General features: G+C 38.3%; 1 protein-coding gene across 7 annotated transcripts in view; it reads left to right on the plus strand.

Annotated features, from left to right (window-relative positions):
• DLG2 (discs large MAGUK scaffold protein 2) overlaps positions 1–23,056 on the plus strand; it is a 660,722-nt gene that overhangs the window by 365,681 nt on the left and 271,985 nt on the right. For all 7 annotated transcript variants that reach the window (XM_059823460.1, XM_059823481.1, XM_059823437.1 and 4 more), the window contains 2 exons: positions 6,864–7,008; positions 9,995–10,136. In XM_059823460.1, the coding sequence (XP_059679443.1) occupies positions 6,864–7,008; positions 9,995–10,136 (287 nt within the window). The remainder of the gene's footprint in view (positions 1–6,863; positions 7,009–9,994; positions 10,137–23,056) is intronic.

Raw genomic sequence — 23,056 nt, forward strand, 5'->3', positions numbered from 1 at the left:
CTAGCCTTGAAAACATTTGTTTTTACAAAAGTCAGCATAAACTGGGATTGAAAAATGATGGTCCAATATAGTACAGTGCCACTTGCACTTTGTATGCATTACACTGCTTGAAGCCTGAAGCCCACTGCTCAGTCTCGTATTTGTCTGTGAAGAACAACCTCTTGCATTTCTCTGCAAAGAGCAGATCTAGTTCAGGACACTTAGCCCAAAACTATTAATAATCTAAGCAAACTAATTTCAGAGGGATTAACGGACTGTGTCATCTGAAGATAGCCAGTTTCTTTCTATTCAGAGTCCAGCACTTGTACAACCACTCAGGAGTCCATGGGGTTATAAGCAGTTAGTTAATACAAACAGATTTACATCCTTAGGATGAACGATTGGTCTTCAGCACTGAAAAATCTTTCACTTTTTGCAGCCTTTTAAATCATGGTGAGTTTTTAAAAAGGCCACCAGCATTCCAGATTTACAGCTGGCACGTTGCAGGTGTTTACCAGCCAATGTTCACTCAGGATTCACTCAGGAAAATCCACTTTCTGAATGAAAAGTAGAATATTACACAAAAGCAAACATTACCACTGGCGAAGTAAAGATCACCTCTTTGTCTCAGTCACTGAGTGTATCAAATCTCTCTTACCCTGAATCAATAGAGGAAAGGAGTGAATTCCCTTTAAAAAAGAAAATTAAATAAGACAGACTTATTCCTCCAGAGCTTTTTTTCTGTTACCAGCTTATGCTGTTGTGAATGAAGTTATTCTTTAGAGCGCTTGTACAGTCATTTTGGGGTTTCTAAGCTTTTCACTCTAGCTACTTCTCAGTGCCTTTGTTTTCCAATATGAATCTAGGAAAACTTCCAAATAAGATAATTCTTGCTTAGGTTTACACTTCATTGCCTTGATTATGCTATTTAGGAAAAAACCCACCTCAGTCTTTTTATATCTCTTTGGCAACGTTTCTTACTGATTTCCCCCATCACTCAAATAGCTTCTTTGATTGGACTTATATCTTTAATTTCCTTCTCTATTGCTCTATTATTTCTTCCTCTTATTCTTTTCCTGTAATATCAGTATGTCTTTGTATCACATACTTTCTATTTAAAGAAACAGCTTTCCTAATTTCTTTTTTACTTCAGGTGATGTTTGCATTTCTGAATTTTCTGTATGTGGAATGTTTCCCATTAGAAAAGCCTCACTTGCTCCAGGCCTGTTTTCCTTTGGACTCCTCTCCTTTGGCTCCTGCCACAGCATTTTGTGGCTCAAGCATCCGACTCTTGTAACTAAACTGACCACTCAGATAAATTTCTTCTTTAGCATTTGCCTTAGGATTTTTCCCCCCTTATTTCATTCCTACTTAAGTTGGCTTCTTAGAGCCAGAAAGTTGGCATGCAGTACCTGTTCTACCCACTCAGCTCTGATGTCAGCCCTTCTGCATGAAAGATTTAGCATCTCGGAGGGTTGTATGCCATATACACTTTGATTTCTTATTTTGTGCTTATCTCCCACGCTTCATCTTCTTTACCTCTAACTCAACTCTTTTTTTTCAAACTATATGCTCCCCTAAGATCACCCCAACAGCAGGAAGTGAAGCTTTGGTATGATGCATTGACTGTGCCACAACCACTGAAAAAGCCAGATTTAGTGCTTGAAATTCTGTTAAAATAGGCGTATTTTGTGGAAATAAGAAAAAGCTCAAGAAACAGTCTCTCTTGGAGATTCTAAGAGATTCTCTTCTCTCTATAAATCTTACCATAAAAACCAACTACAACATTATATTTCCTAATAATCACCATCTCTGGCATGATGTTTTGAAGAATGATATCCAGAGTTTTCCTTATGAAAAAGATTGCATAATACAGTCATCTTGCAACAATATCTAGGGAGCTGAAAAATATAATTCTTCATTGTATTCAGGTTTTCTTTTTTATATATCAGAATACATACAGATGCCTTTAGTTGTAATCATTGTTTTACAATCAAAAAGGAGAAAAGATATTGATACTAGGTCCAAAGCAAGGACTATTTTCTGAAGGAAACTGGGAAATGCACAGTATATTTTGTATACTGTAATTCTAAATTGATGTTGGCAATAATGAAGGAAAGTGGTTTTATCTCCTTCTCAAAGAGCTCCCATTTCAAAGAGACCTTATGGCACCAATAAGAATCTTTGTCTTAATGAATGAATCAACATGTTTGTTTATTCATTTATTTATTCATTTCCTCTTGAAGTACATTAAGTCTGTCCGTCTTTCTTTGTTTACTGAGAACTGAGCAGTCCAGGTCAAAATTAATTAGTAGCAAACTTCCTCGCCTCTAGAGGCGAGAAACCTCTAATTTTCTATATATTTGGGATGAGTTTGAATAGCAATTTTGGTACATGTTGCTGGAATACTTTTTATAGCAGAACTCTGTTTACTTTGAAGGGTCCTTTCTTCTCAAATTTTCTTCCAGCGTCTTTTCTCTGAACTTCTCCTTTGTACCTTGGTTTAACTCATGTGTTACCTTCTTTCAAGTTCTACCAAGTTCCAGCTGTACATATTTCAGTTTTCCACAATATTGTGCACACTTAAGCTTATACATACTAGAAATGAGAAAAAAAAAATCATTGTACATAAACTTTGCAATGACCTATAGGATCTAAAGAGTATAAAGATAAACATAATGCATAACTGCTTAGACATTAATTCTTAGTTTAGAATCACTTGGTTTGTACAGCTTGTGCCCAGTGTTGGTAAAATACCTGTCCTGTAAAGTTATTGTCAGAGAGATAAGAAGTAGGACCTGTCATAGCAAATATAAGTTTTAAATGTATCGTACTGTATTTTCTGTTTCTAAAATGGCTCTTTATCCTCCAACTGCACAACTGTGACATCCAAGTGTGTTGTGATGGATGTCCAACAGTCCTAACCATGATTTGTATTAGCAAAATTTCCAGAAAAAAGAAGTTTGGAAAAAAATTGCAACAAGTCAATTTGTGTCTTAATTGTTTTTATACACTCCTAAAAGACCAAAAGTCAAAAACCAGACAGTGCTATGATATTTCATTTTGTGTCTTTTTTTGACTAAGAACATTCATTTACAGCAGCAGTATAGTGGGAGGTTATTATGTAAGATTTTCTTCGCTTCAATAAGCTTGCAGTTAGGGTGAAACACAAGATAGGTACGACGTACAGACAGCGTGAGAAGGAGAAAAGGTACAGGATAACTCTGCAGGCATATTTCCAAAGGTGTGAATCTTCAGTATTTGGCAGTTTTGAAATACATAAACAAGAAAGAAAATAATTTCAGTCACTTCTTGCTATCAGCCTACTAGTTTAAAAGACATTTATTTATTAAAAGTGCATATGTATGTTACTGCTGTTCATAACAAAGAAAACCAGAGAAATTTACAGAAGATATGTATCAGATTTTTATTTAAACAGAAGACCTATGTCAAAATACAGCATACAGTGTCATCAACTCTCTTCTGAGTGTTAGATTGCATCATTGCACTTCATGTCAAATTGTCATAACATGCCTGTCATTGCCTCTTGCAATTAACCTTAAAACCAAGTCTGAGGAAGGAATGAAGTTTAAACAGAATCCTTACATTTAGCAATACTGTCCAATAGCAATCATTCTCTCTTGGTGTTGAAATCGTCTGGGTATGAAGAGTCATAGAATCACAGAACCATAGAATCATTTAGCTGGAAAAGACCTGTAAGATCATCAAGTCCAACCGTAAACCTAACCCTGCTAAGTCCACCACTAGACCATGTCCCTAAGTGCCTCATCCACACGTCTTTTAAATACCTCCGGGGATGGTGACTCCACCACCTCCCTGGGCAGCCTGTTCCAACGCTTGACAACCCTTTTGGTGAAGAAGTTTTTCTGAATATCCAGTCCAAACCTCCCCTGGTACAATTGAGGCCATTTCCTCTTGTCCTGTCGCTAGTCACTTGGGAGAAGAGACCATCATCCACCTCCCTACAACCCCCTTTCAGGTAATTGTAGAGAGCAATAAGGTCACCCTCAGCCTCCTCTTCTCCAGACTGAACAACCCCAGCTCCCTCAGTCACTCCTCATAAGGCTTGTGCTCCAGACCCCTCACCAGCTTCACTGCCCTTCTCTGGACACACTCCAGCACCTCAATGTCTTTCTTGTAGGGAGGGGCCCAAAACTGAACACAGCATTCGAGGTGCGGCCTCACCAGCGCCAAGTACAGGGGCACGATCACCTCCCTGCTCCTGCTGGCCACACTGTTTCTGATACAGGCCAGGATGCCGTTGGCCTTCTTGGCCACCTGGGCACACTGCTGGCTCATCTTCAGCCGGCTGTCGACCAGCACCCCCAGGTCCTTTTCTGCGGGGCAGCTTTCCAGCCACTCGTCCCCAAGCCTGTAGCGTTGCATGGGGTTGTTGTGACCCAAGTGCAGGACCCGGCACTTGGCCTTGTTGAACCTCATCCAATTGGCCTGGGCCCATCGATCCAGCCTGTCCAGATCCCTCTGCAGAGCCTTCAGACCCTCGAGCAGATCAACACTCCCGCCCGACTTGGTGTCATCTGCAAACTTGCTGAGGGTGCACTCGATCCCCTCGTCCAGATCATTGATAAAGGTATTAAACAGAACTGGCCCCAAAACTGAGCCCTGGGGAACACCACTTATGACCGGCCGCCAACTGGATTTAACTCCATTCACCACAACCCTTTGGGTCCGGCCATCCAGCCAGTTTTTTACCCAGCAGAGAGTGCACCCATCCAAGCCATGAGCAGTCAGTTTCTCCAGGAGAATGCTGTGGGAAACAGTGTCAAAGGCTTTACTAAAGTCTCAGTAGACTATATCCACAGCCTTTCCCTCGTCCACTAAGCAGGTCACCTTGTCATAGAAGGAGATCCTGTTAGTCAAGCAGGACCTGCCTTTCATAAACCCATGCTGACTGGGCCTGATCGTCTGGTTGTCCTGTACGTGCCATGTGATGACACTCAAGATGATCTGCTCCATAACATTCCCCAGCACCGAGGTCAGGCTGACAGGCCTGTAGTTCCCTGAATCCTCCTTCTGGCTCTTCGTGAAGATGGACATCACGTTTGCTAACCTCCAGTCCACTGGGACCTCCCCGGTTAGCCAGGACTGCTGGTAGATGATGGAAAGTGGTTTGGTGAGCACTTCCACCAGCTCCCTCAGTACCCTTGGGTGGATCCCATCTGGTCCCATAGACTTGTGGGTGTCTAAGTGGTGCAGCAGGTCACTAACCATTTCCCCTTGCGTTGTGGGGGCCTCATTCTGCTCCCCATCCCCCCCGTCAGCAGGCTGGGTACCCAGAGAACAACTGGTCTTACTATTAAAGACTGAGGCAAAGGCGGCGTTAAGTACCTCAGCCTTTTCCTCATCCTTTGGTGCTATGTTTCCCCCCAAGTCTTCCAGTGATTCATAAAATCTGGATTTCTTTTCAGTTACCAAACCCTTTGGCAGTAGCTTATTGTCACAGTCAGGTCTCTGATAATTTACTGATACTAAATTCCCTAGAAAGTATGTAATTTTTTTCTGTGATTTACTGCTGTACTAAGTTATACTATAGTTGAGGAGCTACTTTTTCTTCCATCTTGCATAATCTTTACAAGGAATCCTTGCAGTAACTGTAGAAGTTGGGGGATGGCACTTTAAATCACAATGAAATGTTTCATATACAACATTCACTGTGAAATGTAGGTCACTGGAACAGGCTGCCCAGCACCACGGCACCAAGCCTGTCAGAGTTCAAGGAGCGTCTGGACAACACTCTTAATCATATGGTTTAGTTTTAGATAGTCCTGCCAGGATCAGGGAGTTGGACGCAATCCTTATGGGTCCCTTCCAACTCAAGATATTCTATGATTCCATGATTTCTATTGGTTTATACCACATGTCTGAAACCTGTATCTACACCCTTCTTTACTTCTTTCCTCTATCCTATAATTTCTCCATTCAGGGTGTATGTTTTTTGGGGCAAGCACCATTCACTATTTTGTCTACAGGAGGACAACCGATTGTTGACATTCTGTGGATATAGTGGATTTATATGTGAATAAATTTTATATGCCTCTACAATAAACAACTTCTGATACTTTTCTTTTGATTTTCTTTCGCTGGGAGTAAAGCATAAACAGGCAAGGTTTGTTGTCACCATTCCCTTCCCTATTTAATTTGTTGTCCTGTACTCTCATCCTTGCTCTTGTTAAGAATTTGTCTTTTCCGATAAAGCACAGAACTAGTACTACATTCTCTTACTTTCTCAAAGTCTCTTTACTGTGCTTCCAGAAAACTGACAAACTTTCACACTGAAAATCCCTTTTTTGTCATCCAGAACTGCCCTTTTTCATTTCCTGCACCTCCTAGGCAGCCCCTTATTCTGTATACCCCTTTGTACATCTTATTATTTCAACGGTCAATGTCATATCGGGGATGGAAAGATTTGGGGGTGTTAAGTATTTCTGAGGTCCCAGCCATGCATGCTAAGAGGTGAATTTGGACGGTTCATCTTGATAGGTCAAATAACGTAGGCAGTTTCTGTAAATGATGTGGTGTTAAGTTATTAAATTATTATTAAATATAGTTTTATGTTAATGGGGACACTGGTAGTAGAATACCACAACGGACTTTTCTACTGACAAGACCAAGTCCCATCTTGACCCATTATGATTCTGTGATATTATCAATACTGCTACATCAGTCTTTGAATGTGCATGTGCTAAGTAAACTATTTTCTACCTTGCTGCAATATTGCTTCTGTAATCTTCAGTGCTCTTTGTCTTACAGCATTTTTCCCAACATTGTGATAAGTGCAAGGCTGTGTCATTTTTTGTGTCTATTTCTGCATTCCAACTCACCTGTCTGATTTCTCCTTTAAGGTAAATAATTACAGTTTAGAAGAAGTTACCCATGAAGAGGCAGTAGCGATACTGAAGAACACATCAGATGTAGTGTATCTGAAAGTTGGAAAGCCCACCACTATTTACATGACTGATCCATATGGCCCACCAGATATTACTCACTGTAAGTGACTTCTGCAACTCATTTTGTAGGAGATATCAATTTGTCAGATGATTGTTTTTTTCATAGCTTGTCCGAAGTACACCATTAAAGTTTATGAAACATCTTGGAAGACTACAAAAATAAAATGTTTATTGCCACTGAAGTATGCCACACTCATGAAATACTACAAATAATATAACTCTGCTAAAATATTTTTGCAGCAAAAGTAACAACGTAGCTGATGTACTGCTGTGCTGATTCCAGTTAGGCATTGTCCAGGTGATCAGACTGAATTGTAACTCTTGTGACAATTACAGTAATAAGTATATGCAAATATATTTTGAAATAGGATTAGATTTATAGACTGGAGTCTTTTGTCCACTGAAAAATCGGAAAAAGCATCAAACTGTCTTGTACAAACTTAGTGAAAAGCCTGAGGCAAATATATCTCATATTTGAAGAAAATATTTACTTGGAATGTAAAAATCACTGCTCTACTTACAAAAATTTACCTATTTTCTGTATATACCCAATTCCTAAATTATTGTTCCATTTTGCATTATTCTCAGTCTGTCCATTAACTTCAGATATGTTCATCTGCTGATTTTTCACTGAGGACCAAGACCTTATTTGTCCTTGCAGTCCGTGTACACTCTGTTGTAGGAAAAGTTGTTGCAACAATATAGTAAAGCATCTCATAGGAAGGGAAGATGATTTTATTTTAAAACAAACTGATTTCAATCAGGCTGTCATATCCACATACTCAAAATCATCTAGGCTCACGTCCAGCATTCAGGTAGAAAGACTTGTATCCAGGTGCATCACCAGGAGTCCCTGAGATGACCAGGTACAAGGATGGGTGGCTGTGGTGTCCTTATCGTACATATACACATTCTTATGTTGGCAACCTCCTTGCTGATGTGCTTTTCGTACCCTTACGGAGATGACAGCAATTAGAATCTTCTGTCTCTCCCATCTGTCCCACCTATCCATGTTTTCAGGATTTACTCACATCTCTTTTGTCCGTTTATCTGAGTGTCCTAGGCTCCAATCTAGTCTTTATCTCCTGCCATCATCTCTTAATGGCTTGAGTCTGTTTTAGTTTGGGTGTAGGCTGTCCTGGGCAAGTTACATGTAGTTGCGTATTAATGACCTATTGATGAATCTAGGTGCTATCAATACCTGCCATTCTTATAGCCCTCCTGCCAGTCCCCCAGGTGTCCATACCCAGGCATTCCCATTCCCTTTTCATTCACGGCAATCTTAACATTTCAGCTGCAGCTCTCTATATCACTAGTTCTTGTTAATCTAAACAGTTCATTACTGAAACTCCCTTTCTTCATTTAGTTGTTCATTAAAAACTGTCTGCCTTGGGTTCAACTACCAACAGGGACCAGCTGCACCATCTAACAACTGGTTGGCAGTTTAATTTTTGACAAGAGCTTCAGCAACTGATCCAGACCCATCTTGATCTCCTGCCAATAATCCTACGAGCACTTAAGGCCAACCAAGGGCTGGGAAAGCCAGATTTTCCCAGTAAATGCTAGAGATTTACATTTTTCTGCACTTTTGCATAGTGTTGCTATTGTGGACTGACAAAGCTCAGGGAAAAGCTACATATCCATAATCCTCTTTATTCAGACTGCTCCATAAAAATAGAAGGAAAGGTTTTGTAACATGCACGTCAGGTGGTATACTCAACTGTGGTGAGGGTACCTATTTAGTTAGCAAATGTTACAACAGATGGCAATCATATTATTCAGTAGCAGTCTGGTCTGGATCTTAGCAAAGCCCGAGAAGTAAAAATGCTGCATGTCCCTATCCAATCACCTGCTTTATAATACCTTCCAAAATAATAATTGGGGAGTTCTAAACCAGTGTGTTTTATTATGTCAGATTATAGATCAGCAGCATATGAGAAGACAGAAGTAATTCCAGAGGGAGAGTAAAGGTTGAAAAGATTTGCAGTAGCCCATCCCAGGCTGTTGGTGCATACAGATTCATTTGTCCTCAGGGAACCTTTCATTACACGTACACGTCCAGAGTATTTCAGAATGGGTAATGGCTTTTCCCTGTAGAGATATTTTGCTTTGAAACATTCTGTATCTCAGCATCTGAAAGAAAGACTGAAACTAATACTAGAAAGTTTAGCTGTCTTCTTCTCATGAGAAAATTAATCATAGCTCATTGCAGAAGCACGTATCATTGTTTTTCCTTCTCTAACTACATTAACTAGACATTGAATACAACTATTATTACATCTCTCCAGTCATAAATCATAAATATCCCCAGTAACTTCAGAATAGCAAAAAGCAAGCAAACAACAAAACCCGCAGTCTCAATATAGAATCAGACAGTATAGTCCTGTAATTTTCATTATTAATCATTAATATGTAAGAGATTTGTGTGCACTTTCTATTTTAAATATACAGATTTACTGTGATCTAAATACCATCTATGTTGGTACTGAAATTTCAGTTATACTGGGAATTTTGGCACCTTTAGTAGATCACAGCTTTAAATCTTCACCATACATAATTCTTGCTATACATAACATTCCTGCTTTTATCATGCATTGAGCTCTTACTGTATTACTTCCACTGCTGTATACTGGAGCCAAAAAGGAGTATGTTTTTAATCTCATTCTCTCCTATTTACTTTTCTTTCTTCAGGTCAGTCCTAATAGAAGAAAATGTTTCCTGTTGCCCAAACTATCCTTTCTTATTCAGATCCCCTCTAAAGAGTCAATCCCTGCAAATAAGCCAGCATTATTATTATTATTATTATTATTATTATTATTATTATTATTATTATTAACCTTTCAGGAAAAGTCCAGCTGTTCATTCTTTCTTCTTACATTTTAAGCTCTCTGAGGCTAGGATTGTCTGTTTTGATGTTATTTACAGCAATGAACAGATTCTTGGTACTTAACTAAAAAAATGGTGCTCTTGTGCAATCTAATCAAACATGAAAGTGGCTAACTAGAAATGCTTATTCTTACCCCCAGCTTATTCTCCACCAATGGAAAATCATATACTCTCTTCTGGAAACAATGGCACTTTAGAGTACAAGGCATCCCTGGCCCCTATCTCACCGGGAAGATACTCACCCATTCCAAAGCACATGCTTGTGGAGGACGACTACACCAGGTCAGATGCTTCTCTTTATTTGTTACCCTTCATGACAATTGCAAAGGCCATAGGTAAAGCATTCAGTGCACCTCAGATAGAATACAGCATCTAGTTCTTTTCACCCCTGTTCAAGGGAAGATGGATTGAAACTGTTACAGGTATGAAGACAACTAAGAGAAAGATCACATGAATGAATGCTGACCTGAGGTCCGTGCTCTCTGGGTGCAATCCTGCACTAGTGCCTGAACAACATGGCTGCACTAGAACAATGCTGGCACTAAGCAAAAATTTTCTGCTTCTTAAGACAACTAGGAGACCTCAGGATCACTGACTTATCTGGCTCACTGCATGTATGGGTGGAGAGACTATATGCGCATTTCTACCTTTCCATGACAGCAGGCTCTGAAAGGTCCAGCTTGTTTAGTTTAGTGAAAGCAAGGCTGAAATAGCCTGTAATTGCTCTGTGTACACACACTGAAAGATAAATGTTATGGAGAGAAAGCACTATGGGAAAAGGAAAAAAATGTGTAAACTGGCTGCGAATAAATAGAGGGGGGAAGCTGGAAAACTTTCTTAACCATTAGAGCAACTGTAATATGAAACAGTTTTCTGTGAGAGCGTAGAGGTTAAAGGGAAACTGTTTGTGTCGTGGCACATGATACCTTTATAAAATGGGTTCTTTGATGTGATTATCAGCAAAATGACCCTGGGAATTGCTTCTAATCCTTTTTTTTTTTTTATAATACCAAAAGAATTCTGACTACTATATGGAAGTATGGTAGCAGGATTGTATCTATATAGTTTATTTCCAGGTAGAAAAGACACATAGGAAAATGCTGGAAGGATTCTTTTATGCCTTGTGTTAGATCAAGGACAAGAGGAAATGGCCTCAAGCTGCACCAGGGGAGGTTCAGGCTGGATATTAGGAAAAATGCCTTTACTGAGAGAGTGGTGAAGCACTGGAACAGGCTGCCCAGGGAAGTGGTGGAGTCATCATCCCTGGAGGTGTTCAAGGAACATGTGGACATGGCATTGTGGGACATGGTTTAATGGGCATGGTGGGCTTGGTTGATGGTTGGACTTGATGATCTTAAAGGTCTTTTCCAACCTTAGTGATTCTGTGATTCTGTGATTCTGTGATCAACACTGAATGTCACTGATGAGACAGTGTGTTTTTATCTTTTTGTTTGAAGAGCACTACCATTTACTTAGAAGACAATAGCTGTTAAATTTGTAAAATGAGCCCTCATTATAATGCCTAGTACCACAGAAAATGAGAAATTATTTTTTTTCTGTGCTTCAGTATTTATAAATTCATTGTGTTAGAGCTAGGAGGAGGCTGTTCTGGTCATCTAACCTCACCTACTGTGTATCTCAAGCCAAAGAATCTCATCCACTTATGTATTCATCAGCTTCATAACTTGCTAATTTGCATTTCATTTTTTTGTTGCATATGATTATGATCTCAAGCTGCTTAACTTGTTGGATCAGACAGATTCAGAGTAACTAAATCATGATACAGTGTTTAATCAGGACATAAATGTATGGAAACCACACCTTGCTTCCCTGTCTTGGCTAAAAGAATTTCTCCTTTGATTTGATTGAGGATGCAAAGCTGACATTGTTTTCCTTCAATTTATGAGACATTCAATTAGGATGAATTTTCTCCAAAGGGTTCCAAGAAGTTACATTTTTTAATTAATAGTTAAAACATCGATTTCATTAAATTGTGCATCAAGGCTTTACCTGGGCTAGTACTGACCTCATAATTTCTAAAATGCCTATGTATAGGAAGAATACCAATATAGTATCTGGGTTACAATGAAGGCTTTGTCAATAAGCTTGTACTGCTGAATTCTCTCCTTCTGTAATGAGATGTTGTTTAAAAACAGCAAAAAAATGCAACCTTAAAAGTACATAATAGCTAAGGAGACCAAGAAGTCACAGAAAGTGAAGGAAGAAATCCTGAAAAAGGAGAAAAGCTGCCCTGAGAATTAAAAGACCATTTAAACAGTTAGAAGACCTGTAAGGTAATGAAGAAATGTCTTTACACAGTCCTGTATTTCTTTGTGTTCCATGTAGCTAATTTTAACTTCCTATTTACTTCTTCCAAAAAAAAAAAAAAAAGAAAAAAAAAGAAAAACTAGTCATAGAAGAGAAGAGAATGACAGTCCTAGCCCATTAGTTCAGTAGATATCCAGTATAAAGCATACTTGCTCAAAGAACCATGCAGGATATATATTGAAATTAATTAGTATCTCTTTTTGATCTTTTTAGGAAGAAAGTTGTATTCCTACCCTGATATTTTTAGTTTGTTTTTAAACAAGTTAATTTTGCTGGTTTAGCTCCTGACAGTAAAACCAAATACTGACAGAGTCTAGTTCTTGACTGAGGTATTCACACCACTGTCCATTTTGTGTTATTTGGGGAAAAAAATGAATGCCCAGAGAAACCGTGTATATTCTGCAAAATACTCCTCTCCGGTGTTCTTCCTATCTGGATTTCCAGATTAGTGTGTTGTCTAATGAAGGGCTCATATCCAAAGCCTTCTGTGGCACTGGCACTATTGACAGGTAAGGCTGACTCTACAAGTGTGACCTTCTGTGGAAGGCATGTGGAGCTGGCAGAAATAAAGGTGTCGATTAATAGGAGCAGACTCTGAATGCAACAGAGCCAATCAGATGAAAATCTTGTAGTTCTAAACAAGTATTTACTTCAACCTATTGAAAAGGAGGAGGCTATTATGGACTTAATTATATTAGTGATAACAGCTTATATGCTACACTGATACCCGGGATACAAAAGCACAAAGTTAAAATGAATGTGGTCATAAGAAAAATGGCACTTCTTGCCATTGCATTTCCTCACTGGACTTACATCGTACAGCACTATCTGAGAGACGCCTAAACAAGAGCCAGAGGCCAGGTTTCTCCTCTGACTACAATGACTAGGAAGCTCTGACCTTCAAAACCGAACCATTTAACCCTTGAATGATGCTGAGCCTTTTTTTTGTAATGTCCATGTAGCTAATTACTGCCTATTGATTCAAGTGGGACTATTGAAAATGCCGCAGTTAATTCTCACAGTGATTTTCACAGCTATAAACTCAGAATAGTGAATACAGTCGTTCTGTGCAATGCCATAGGATTTCCTAATGAGTCTGCCTTTAAAATAAGAAGTTATTTGGAAAATCTTTGTTGCTGACCAGTTTAGAAAGACTTAAAATCTTTTGGGAAGTTAATTAACATATTTATAATTTTAGTGAAACCTATAGATCCCTTGATTGCAGCATTTATAATTAGGTTTCCTCACATAATTTTTTATAATTAAGATGATTGCCAACTACTGCAGTGCTACCCATTAAAACTACCTGGTTCTTGCTATAATAGGTTTTCAGGGCTAATTTACATGGTGATCACATAAGGAAATTTATTACCCGTGCAGTCATAATATGGCAACACTTTTGGCAGATTTTCATTTGTGCCTGCTAAAAATAATTGGAACAGTAACTTCTCCACTACAAGAGGCTTTTTCAATTGTGTAATTCTTTGTACACGTGATTTGAGTGAGGCTGGTGACAAGCTTTCTTTTCACTTACTTCCTATAATGGATCTATCGGTAAAGCTTAAATGGTTGAACATTCAACTCAGTTCGTCCACCTTCTCTTGCTTTTCTTTTTTGTTTCTCTTTTTTTGTCCCAGTTCTACGGGTTTTTTTACCTAAATACTTGTATTTTGCCTAGCAAAAATAAGTGTTTCTGTGGATAAAAACTTGTATTTTTTGGTCTGATATTGAATCTGCAGCTGAAAAAAAGTCAGTACAACTTTTACTTAATAAAACTATGGGGAAGAAATAACTTAATCTGAGCACAAGGGATAGAAAAGAACAAGAAGAAATGGCCTCAAGCTGCCCCAGGGGAGGTCCAGGCTGGATATTAGGAAAAATGCCTTTACTGAGAGAGTGGTCAAACATTGGAACAGGCTGCCCAGGGAAGTGGTGGAGTCACCATCCCTGGAGGTGTTCAAGGAACGTGTGGACGTGGCATTGTGGGACATGGTTTAGTGGGCATGGGGGTGTTGGTTGATGGTTGGACTTGATGATCCTACAGGTCTTTTCCAACCTTAGTGATTCTGTGATTCTGTGAAAAGAATAATTTTCAGCCACAAGTTTTAATGAAGCTGGATGTTGTCTTTTAATTACTGAGCTTTTGTAAGTTGTGTATATTATTGGTCAAAAATGCTGTCAGTGATGAGCATAATTTACTGTTTGATTTGTTGGATTCATTTTAAATTCACTCAGTATGGAAGCTTTGCCTTCCTGTATTTTTTATAAAGATTGTCACCTTTTAAAATGTAAATAAAATAACACAACTTCAGGTTAGTAGAATGTGGGATCAAGAGTGGATAAAAGCTATATGCCAAGTAACTCTATGAATACAATCATCATCATTCTGCAATTAAGTCCTTATTTGTTTTAGTTTCTAGTAAGATTAAAGTATTGTACAGAAAATGCAGGAGATTCCTTGATTGCATTGCTGACAATTTCCTAATGCTGCTAGAGGGGAGAAACTGGAATAATTCTCTGCTTGACCTGCTGCTTACGAAAAGGGAAGAACTAGCGGCAAAGATGGTGATAAGTAACAGCTGGGAACAGAGTGACCAGGAGTTGGTTCAGTTCATGATTCAAAGGAAGTCTGGAAGGACAGTCAGCAAGTTATGACTGTAGACTTCAGAAGAGCAGACTTCAGCCTTTTTGGAGAATCGCTAAGCAAAATCTCTTGGGATGCTGCCACAGAGACGTAGGGTCCATGAAAGATGGATGATTTCTAAATAAAACTTATTGAGAACTCGGAAATGAACCATCCTGTTAAGCAGGAAGATGGGGGATTCAGCAGAGGGCTTTCTTGGTTGAGCAAAGAGCTTTCTGATGACCTAAAATGCAAGATGCAGACAAGCATTGCTTGACTGCTTAATGACAAAATCAGAAAACTGATTGATTTGAGCTAAGACTTACAAGGGTCATAAAGGAAAACAAAAAGTGATTCTACAGGTGTGCTACTTTCAAAAAAGAAGGTAAAATTTGATGAAGGGAAAAATTGGTGAATGGGGGGAAGACAATGTAATGACAGACAATATAGAAAAAGCTGAAGTACCTTTGCCAGGCATTTAAGGGACCAGAAGGTAATTGGAATACTCAGCATAGATTTACCAAAAGCAAATCCTGTGCTTGTCCAGCCTGGTTGCCTTTCCTGATGAAATGACTAGCTGCGTGGATAAGGGGAGAGCAGTGGCTGCCCTATACCAACCAGTGCCACAGCACTGAGCAGCACTGAGCAGGAATGCCTCTTTGCTGGGTGAAAACACAGATGACTCCAAAGGCATACCTGACCCATGCAGTAACTCCCGCAGCTGTGCATCTGGGACCTGGTGCGGGGCACATGGTGGTTCCTCTTCTCCACTAGTTGCCCTGGGGAGTGGCTGCAAAGGTATTTCTCACACCTCTTCTGTGGGCAGGAGAAGCTGTAACATGGGGAGCAGCCTTTAAAACTTCTCTAGCAGCCTCTCAACCAAACATGAGGAAGTGTTGGATAAAAACATACAACTAATCCATAGCTGGAAAGAAGATATGATTTGTAAAGGTTTGGAAACCTTCTGAATAGCCTTTTGGGTATCTCCTGGATTACATGCTGTCACCTTGCTCATTAGCCTTCTCCCGGAATGGCTATGCTCATTTGCATGCAACGGCAACCTTTAGTAAGGCTTTTGACAGTCTCCCACAGCACTCTCTTTTGAAAGCTGAGAAAGAGTGGACTAAAAGAAGAAACTGGGTTGGGAACTGACTGAACCAGTAGGCTCAAAGGGTAATGATCATCACTTGACATCTGTCAGGTGGTCAGTGATGAGCAGAGTAGCTCAGCACACCTTGGGCGTCAGTGAATATCTTCATCAATGACCTAGATCATGACACAGAGTGCACCCTCAGCAAATTTGCAGAGGATAATAAATTAAGGGGGAGTGGTTAATATGACAAATGGCAGAGCTATATTCCAGAGTGATCTTGATATACTCGAGGACTTGGCCAGGAGAAACCTCATAAAGTTCAGTAAGAAGAAGTCTGCACCTCAGGTGGAACAGCTGCACACACTTGTACGGGCCATGAAACAAACATCTGAATTGCAGCTTCATTGAAAATGATCTGGAGGTTACAGCAGATGCCAGGCTGGACACGGACCCAGGAGTGCACTCCCATTGCCAGTCAGGTAATCAGCATACTAGGCTATATTAGGAGAAGCATGGTCAGCAGAAAAAGATAAGTTATTTTCTAGAAGACTGTGACCAATCTCTGTTCTTCGACTTCAGGAGGGTTATGGAAAAACAGGAGAGGATCTAGCAGATTCTCAGAGTCCTAAATCACGTGGAGGTTAGAGGGTTGTTGAGGGAACTAGGACTTGTTTCATATTGTGAAGAAGAGATTAAGAGGCGATCTAAGAGCACCTTGTAAGTACTCAGTAGCAAAGATGATGAAACCAAACTCTTCTCAGTAGAGAAGGACCAATGGCCACAAACATTGGCTTTGGATGTTTTGATTTCCATTTGAGAAGAAAAAAAAAGACAGCAGGTAGGTGGAGTAGTGCTGGAGCAGGTTGCTTAGAAGGGTTGTGAAATATCCACCCTTCGAGATTTTTAAGATTTGGCTAGATAAAATCATGGCTGCTCTGATCTAGTGTTGGCAGTAATCCTGCTTCACGCATGAGATTGGATGAGATGACCTACAGAGATGCATTCCAACAAAATTTTCTATGATAGTAGGAAGAAAAAAAGTGATTTTTTGTTTTAGTCTTATTGTGGAACATTCTTTACTAATACAGCTGAGAGAGAAGTTACAATTTACTCTTTAGCAGATGTCTGCCTTCCTATTTCCATAAATACTGAAATTATAGCCTAAAAATCCTGTAGCTTTTAGATGTTCATTCCTTCTGTCTTTAATGAACAACATCGGCAACAGAACCATAAAAAAAAAAGAACTACCATCTTGAGGTTTTACTTTCTTTTTAACTTCAGAAAATGGTAACATCAACCTTCTGTGCTTCAGCTGATAAAAAAATCACTTTAACATTTAACTCTGGATAGATATTAAAGATTCATGGATGAAAAAGCTGTCTGAGTTATCTGTTTTGCTGTGAAATGCATGTTTGATTTTTTTTACATGCATCTTTGCAGAATAACATTTTCTGGGTGAGGAGGAGGTGCTGGGGATTGGAAGGGAGAAAAAGGAGAACCATTAAGTTGAAGTCTCAGGGGAATTTTTTCCAGTATTGAAAGCAGCATTCCTCAACTGTTTCTTGTTTACTTATATAAACTTGCTAGTTGAATTGAGGATATTTTATGGAAACATCTTTAAATTTGTATTGATACACAGATTTAACTTTCCAGTATTAAACCATTACAACTAATGTTATGGTTTGTGTGTTATATAGCTATCAATAACAGTTTTCTGACAATGGTTTTATGAAGCACAACGATAGCAAAAAAGAACTGCAGTTTTTAGTAATGAGTCCTGAAAACTGTTCCTTTGGGATCTCTAATGAGTTAACTTAGATCATCCATTAACAAAATATTCTGCATATTTTGAAAGTGTGTATTTGCTGAAAGGAGTTAGCTGCATTTCCTGTTAGTTTTTTGTGTGGGAACTCATGTTTCACAGAATCACAGAATCACAGAATCACAGAATCACAGATGAAGAAGGTCTTCAAGGACTGTAGGTAGAACTTTCAAATGGTGAATTTTATACCATGTTTTTGACCCAATTTTACTATATGAGTGATGAGTAAAAGATATGTAGAAGGTAGAAGTACACTGATGCAGTTATATGAATATGACAGGTAATTGTGAGCTTTCAACAATCGTATCACCATGCCTAACCCAAACTCAGCGTATCACCTATACCCTAAAGAGAATAAACTATGTGTAGTAATGTAGGGAGTCTGATAATGCCTTTTATTTATTCTTCCTATTAAATAACTTGTAACTTGGGCAGATTAATTGTTCAATTTAATATTTTCATGCTCAGTTTTTGCCTGGGGCTGGATTTGTTTATCTAGGGATAGCAAAGGTTGCATGTTTGTCTTGCTTTAAAATTTGGTGTAAATTATATCTATTATTTTTGAAGTAATTTTAATTAACCACTATTATCATCAAATTAAATTGCATTTAGTTTTAACCAGAGCAGCTTGGTCACTTAAAGGATGGAGGGAGAATTATATTGCTTAATTCATGTTCTATTCTATTGTATTCTGTGTTAAAAATTTGTGGTGATATTGTATTTTAAATTCTGTCATATTCCACACATAGCTTCAGGGTGTTGAACTATGGGAGCTGATGAAACTGAATCCACATAGTGTTTCTACTGCATTTGTGAAAATCTACCTAAACGTCAACAAATAGAAGTCTTTGGAAAAACTGCAGTTTATTCATGCTCCAAAATTTATTTAATATTTTTTTTTCAGTAGAACTCTAAGATTCTGTATCACACTGCGGTATATCAGTACTTCTCACAGTTTTGTAATACTGACTAGATTATTTTTAAAAGCCAGCATGACTGAGCATGGCATTATATGGCCAAAACTAGTTTTTCTCTCTACTTATTCTTCCAACCCTTTCTGACACAAAAACATAATCAGGAGTGATTCTGTTTTGTGCTCTGAATGCCCAATCCTGTCAGATTTTAGCATTGAAGAGACTGGAGGAATAGGGGGAGTGTTTTTTGGCAAGGCATTATGGTGAGACTGGGTGTGAAAATGAGGGAGAACTTGTCACTGGTTGAGTGAGAACGGAAATCACAAGAAGGGACGACTGGTATTTATTGGGTAAGAAAACTTGGATTTGGAAGGGAAATTTAGGATAAGGAAGAACATAAGTGAGAAATGGGTGAAGAGACACGAAGAAGCAGTGGAGAAAAATAGCCTGGAGAAGAGCAGCAGTGAATTTCAGGGCTGCTGAACCAGCAACTCCCTCAGATAGTGAGACATGAGGTTTGGGATAATTGATACTTGTGCAAGAAGACTGGGGCAAAGAACAGAGACAGAGGGCAGGTAGGAAAAGTTGCTGATAAGATGCTGGCAGGATCAGGCTAAGGCCCTCTCTCTGTGGAAAAATAGAGAGGAACCCAGGTTTCTGGGTTTTGCATGATGTGTGCTTGATCCCACCAGGCAGTCTGTCATGATAGTTCATCTGCATTGCCTGTTCGTCTGGAGGAACGAACCAGCCTGCTGCTGCTCCTGGTTACTCCCCGTGTCTCATGAGGTAGAGTTCTCATGCTCTAGCTCTTAATTTGGCGACCCTGCTGATGATTATTTTGAATTCAATATGGTGTCCCATAATAGTATTTCTTTCTTGGTCTAGTCTTTGATCAATCTCAGGAATTATTTAAAAAAAAAAGTATTAAAAGAACACTATTCAGGTTACACATTAAAAGTTGGGTTAGGAAAAGAAAAAACTAAGTTTGTCTGTATAACCTTAAATTGGACCCTTGGTGAAATACAATGGCACTGTATTGAGTTATGCTATCATCTAAAAACATCTACTTGTAGAACACCTGTCAACAGCTTTTCAGAAAAAAAGTCACAGTTGTATTTCTTAGCTCTATGTTATTATTCATTCCCTTCAATGAAGCATGAAAATGCTAAATTACAAAGCAACTATTTTATATTTCATGTATTTGATACACAAATTTTATCAAACTAATCATTACACATTACAAATGTATAATAATTGTCTGCGTATCATAAGATTTCATTTTTCTACCCCAAATTTATTTTCAATAATAAGTCTTAACTTGGGAGAATAATTTATGTTGAAGTAAGAATTTAGTTATTGTCAAGCCACCAGACAATCTGTTATGTCCTGAGTAATCCACACATATTTCTGTCAGGCCTGTCAGAGATCCCCAAGTAATAGGATTTGACGATTTCTAATACAGTCAGTGGAAGCTACTTATTACTTAACACTTTAAAAAAAAAAATCAAATTTTGGAATCTGCTTTAGTGTTTGTATGGAGATTTTTGAAATTAGATAGTAGGATTGGCAGTGATAATACACACAGAAATGGTAAGTAACATTTAATAGTGCACAGAGAAAAAAGATAAGCCTGAGTACATACTACATGTATCACGGACACGGACTCTTAAAGCAGCTATTACCACTTAAGAAGGACACCTTGGGGTGACTGTGGTTAGTTCTTTGACATTGTCAGCTCAGTACTCAAAAGCAGTCAAAAAGGTAATTAAGAATGGAAACAGGATCTGCTAGGAAAGGAAAAGAGTGCAAAACATAATGTTTTCCTCTATGAATCTATGATGCATCCAAGTCTTGAATACTACATGGAGGCAACTGGAAAAAGCCCCAGAACAGAGTGACAGAGATGAGCAGGGGTGTAGCATGGTTTCCAGGCGGAGCTAAATAACCAATAATTACAGTATAGAAAAAAGATATCAGAGGGAGATCCAACAGAGATCTGCAAAAGTACCTGTGACATAAAGAAGGCAACAGGCAATGACTATTAGTACTTTCTTACCACTCAGATACAGGGAGTTTACAATACATTGCCAAGTAAGTTTAAAATAGAGAAAAATAGAAGTTTTTGAAATGTCACCATATGTTATCAATGTGCAACGAAGTAACAGTTTACGATACAAAAAGGCAGAGGTTTTTGGGTATATCACATGATTAGTTTGTGGGACTCATTGCCACAGGGTGTTGTGAAGCCTAAGAATATAAAAATGTTCAAATACAGATGAGGATAAGTGCTCAGATTCATGGTGGCTAGGCCCACCAACAACAATTTACTTGGATTTAGTTTCTGGTCTACATGGTCCCTAACCTGCTGATTTTCAGCAGCTGATGAGGGAAGGGCCTTTATTTACTGGCCCTGGTTCCTAGAAAGTCACTGCGAGGGACTAGAGCCTTTTGTCTGATAGTCTCACCATTCCTACGTAAAATAGCCGCCTTTTCCGTTACTGCAACAGCAAATCATTACTGATTTTTTTCAAATTAAGCAGTCATTTAATTTCCTAATTCCAAACGGCTAAGAATAATGAGTGTAGAATCAGGTGTAGAATATTAAAAGTTCTAAATTATACTTATGCCTTCTTGTAGGCCATTTAATTTGAAAAACCGATTAAAATATTTAAATAGTATTGTCAAAAGGAACAAGGCAATCCTTACTCTTCATTACTGTGCTAAAAAAATTGCTGTGATCTTAAGCACTTGGTTTGCAGTTATGGAAAACTTAAAGGCTCATGAAAATAGCAGTGAATAATGGGAAAGCTGAGAAATCATTGATTATAGAAGGATTTCCAGAAAGAATTAAGTTAATGTAGTTTTGGTGTTTTCTTCCAGCTCTTCACACCCCTTCTCTGTCTTTCATGTAGTTGAAATAAAGATGTCATACGAGTGATTGGGTCTTATTTGAATTGCCAGAACACAACCTATGAAATAAAATCAACTTTCAACTCTAAAGAAACCTATGTGGTACTCCTAGAAGGCTATATGAACAAGAAACTAAAAGAAGTGAAAAGATATATATATATAAAAATCACTGTTTTTTAGAAGAGGAAGAGTTCATTTGTATTAAATTGCCATTGATTTTTGTTTTAATAGTGTTATACTTTTAAAGACAGTTCTTTGCACACTTCCCAGCGACGTTATATTAGCATTGTATTAGTTGTCTTTACTGAACTTGGGTACAATTAAAAATTACTACACAAAAAAAAAATAATGTTGGAAACTTGTAGCACTGAGATTTATTTTCTCTCAGATTGAATTTAGTGTGTCCTGGCTATAGCCTTGCATACTCAATATGCTGTGAGAGCTTAGCTGGTTTCTTTCCATATCATAAAAGGTTTTAAAATCCAAAAAATGAAACTGTTAACATTTAATGTGCTATGTGCTGGCAACTGAACCCTACCAAACAGGATTCTGCAATAAAAAAAGTTAAAATTAAATTGAGGACCCTGCATGATGCTGAGGAGAGAATGGTTTTAATAATGCCATTTTCTTATAACTTCTCTTGTGCAATGAAGCCAGCCTGAAACAATAACACAATGACAATCCAAACAAGGAATAATAAGGACTACAAACAACTAGGAAGATTTGCTTTCTTTACACGATCTGTTATGAAATAAATAAATAAAACCCGTGTCAGATCAATCTTCTACCTCCCACTGTTACTGTTAGCTTTTCCACCAATTAGTTATACCTTTCTGTGGAAATTGTGCCTCATTACAGTTAGGTCTATACTGATTAACAATTCCAGCTTTCAGGGATTTTTTTGGCTAGAAAAGTAGTTTATGACTATCTGCTGTTCGTACTACCATTTAAAAGCTTACCTTGTGGCATTGAGTGACTTGATTCTCTCTCTCGTGATTGAATTATCTACTGAGGCATGCTCAAGCCAAGCTACGCTACTATTTTACATTTTCTGTAGCCTTTCCTCTACTATTATATGCCTGATTCTCATGCTAATCTAATTATTGCTGTCCATCTAGCCCTAGCAGTTGCTGCTCTCATTTATCACAGAGCTTGGGTTTTAGCTCACTGATAAAGACAACGAACTGTAATGTATGTTTTTCACTAAATAAACAGTTTAAAGACAGAAACGGAGCAGATCTGCTAAATAAGAAGTTACAGCAGCAGTTGGTTATTTTTCAGAGTAGACCCATATTAGATAATTACTCATTAAAATAGATATTACAATTATCCAAGAACTATAGAGTAATATTCACACATTTGGCATTTTAAGGGCATTTTTTGCATAACTATTAAAAAAAAATGAAGATAATGGAGCAAATAAATTCCGTAACTTAGTTCTTTGTTCTTTCTCGTTAAAATGGCTTAGCATTTATTTTAAATAAGTCAGCTGTACCTGCTATCTCTGAAAGT

The sequence above is a fragment of the Gavia stellata genome, chromosome 1, assembly GCF_030936135.1.
Source record: "Gavia stellata isolate bGavSte3 chromosome 1, bGavSte3.hap2, whole genome shotgun sequence".
In the NCBI taxonomy this organism is placed as follows: Eukaryota; Metazoa; Chordata; class Aves; order Gaviiformes; family Gaviidae; genus Gavia; species Gavia stellata.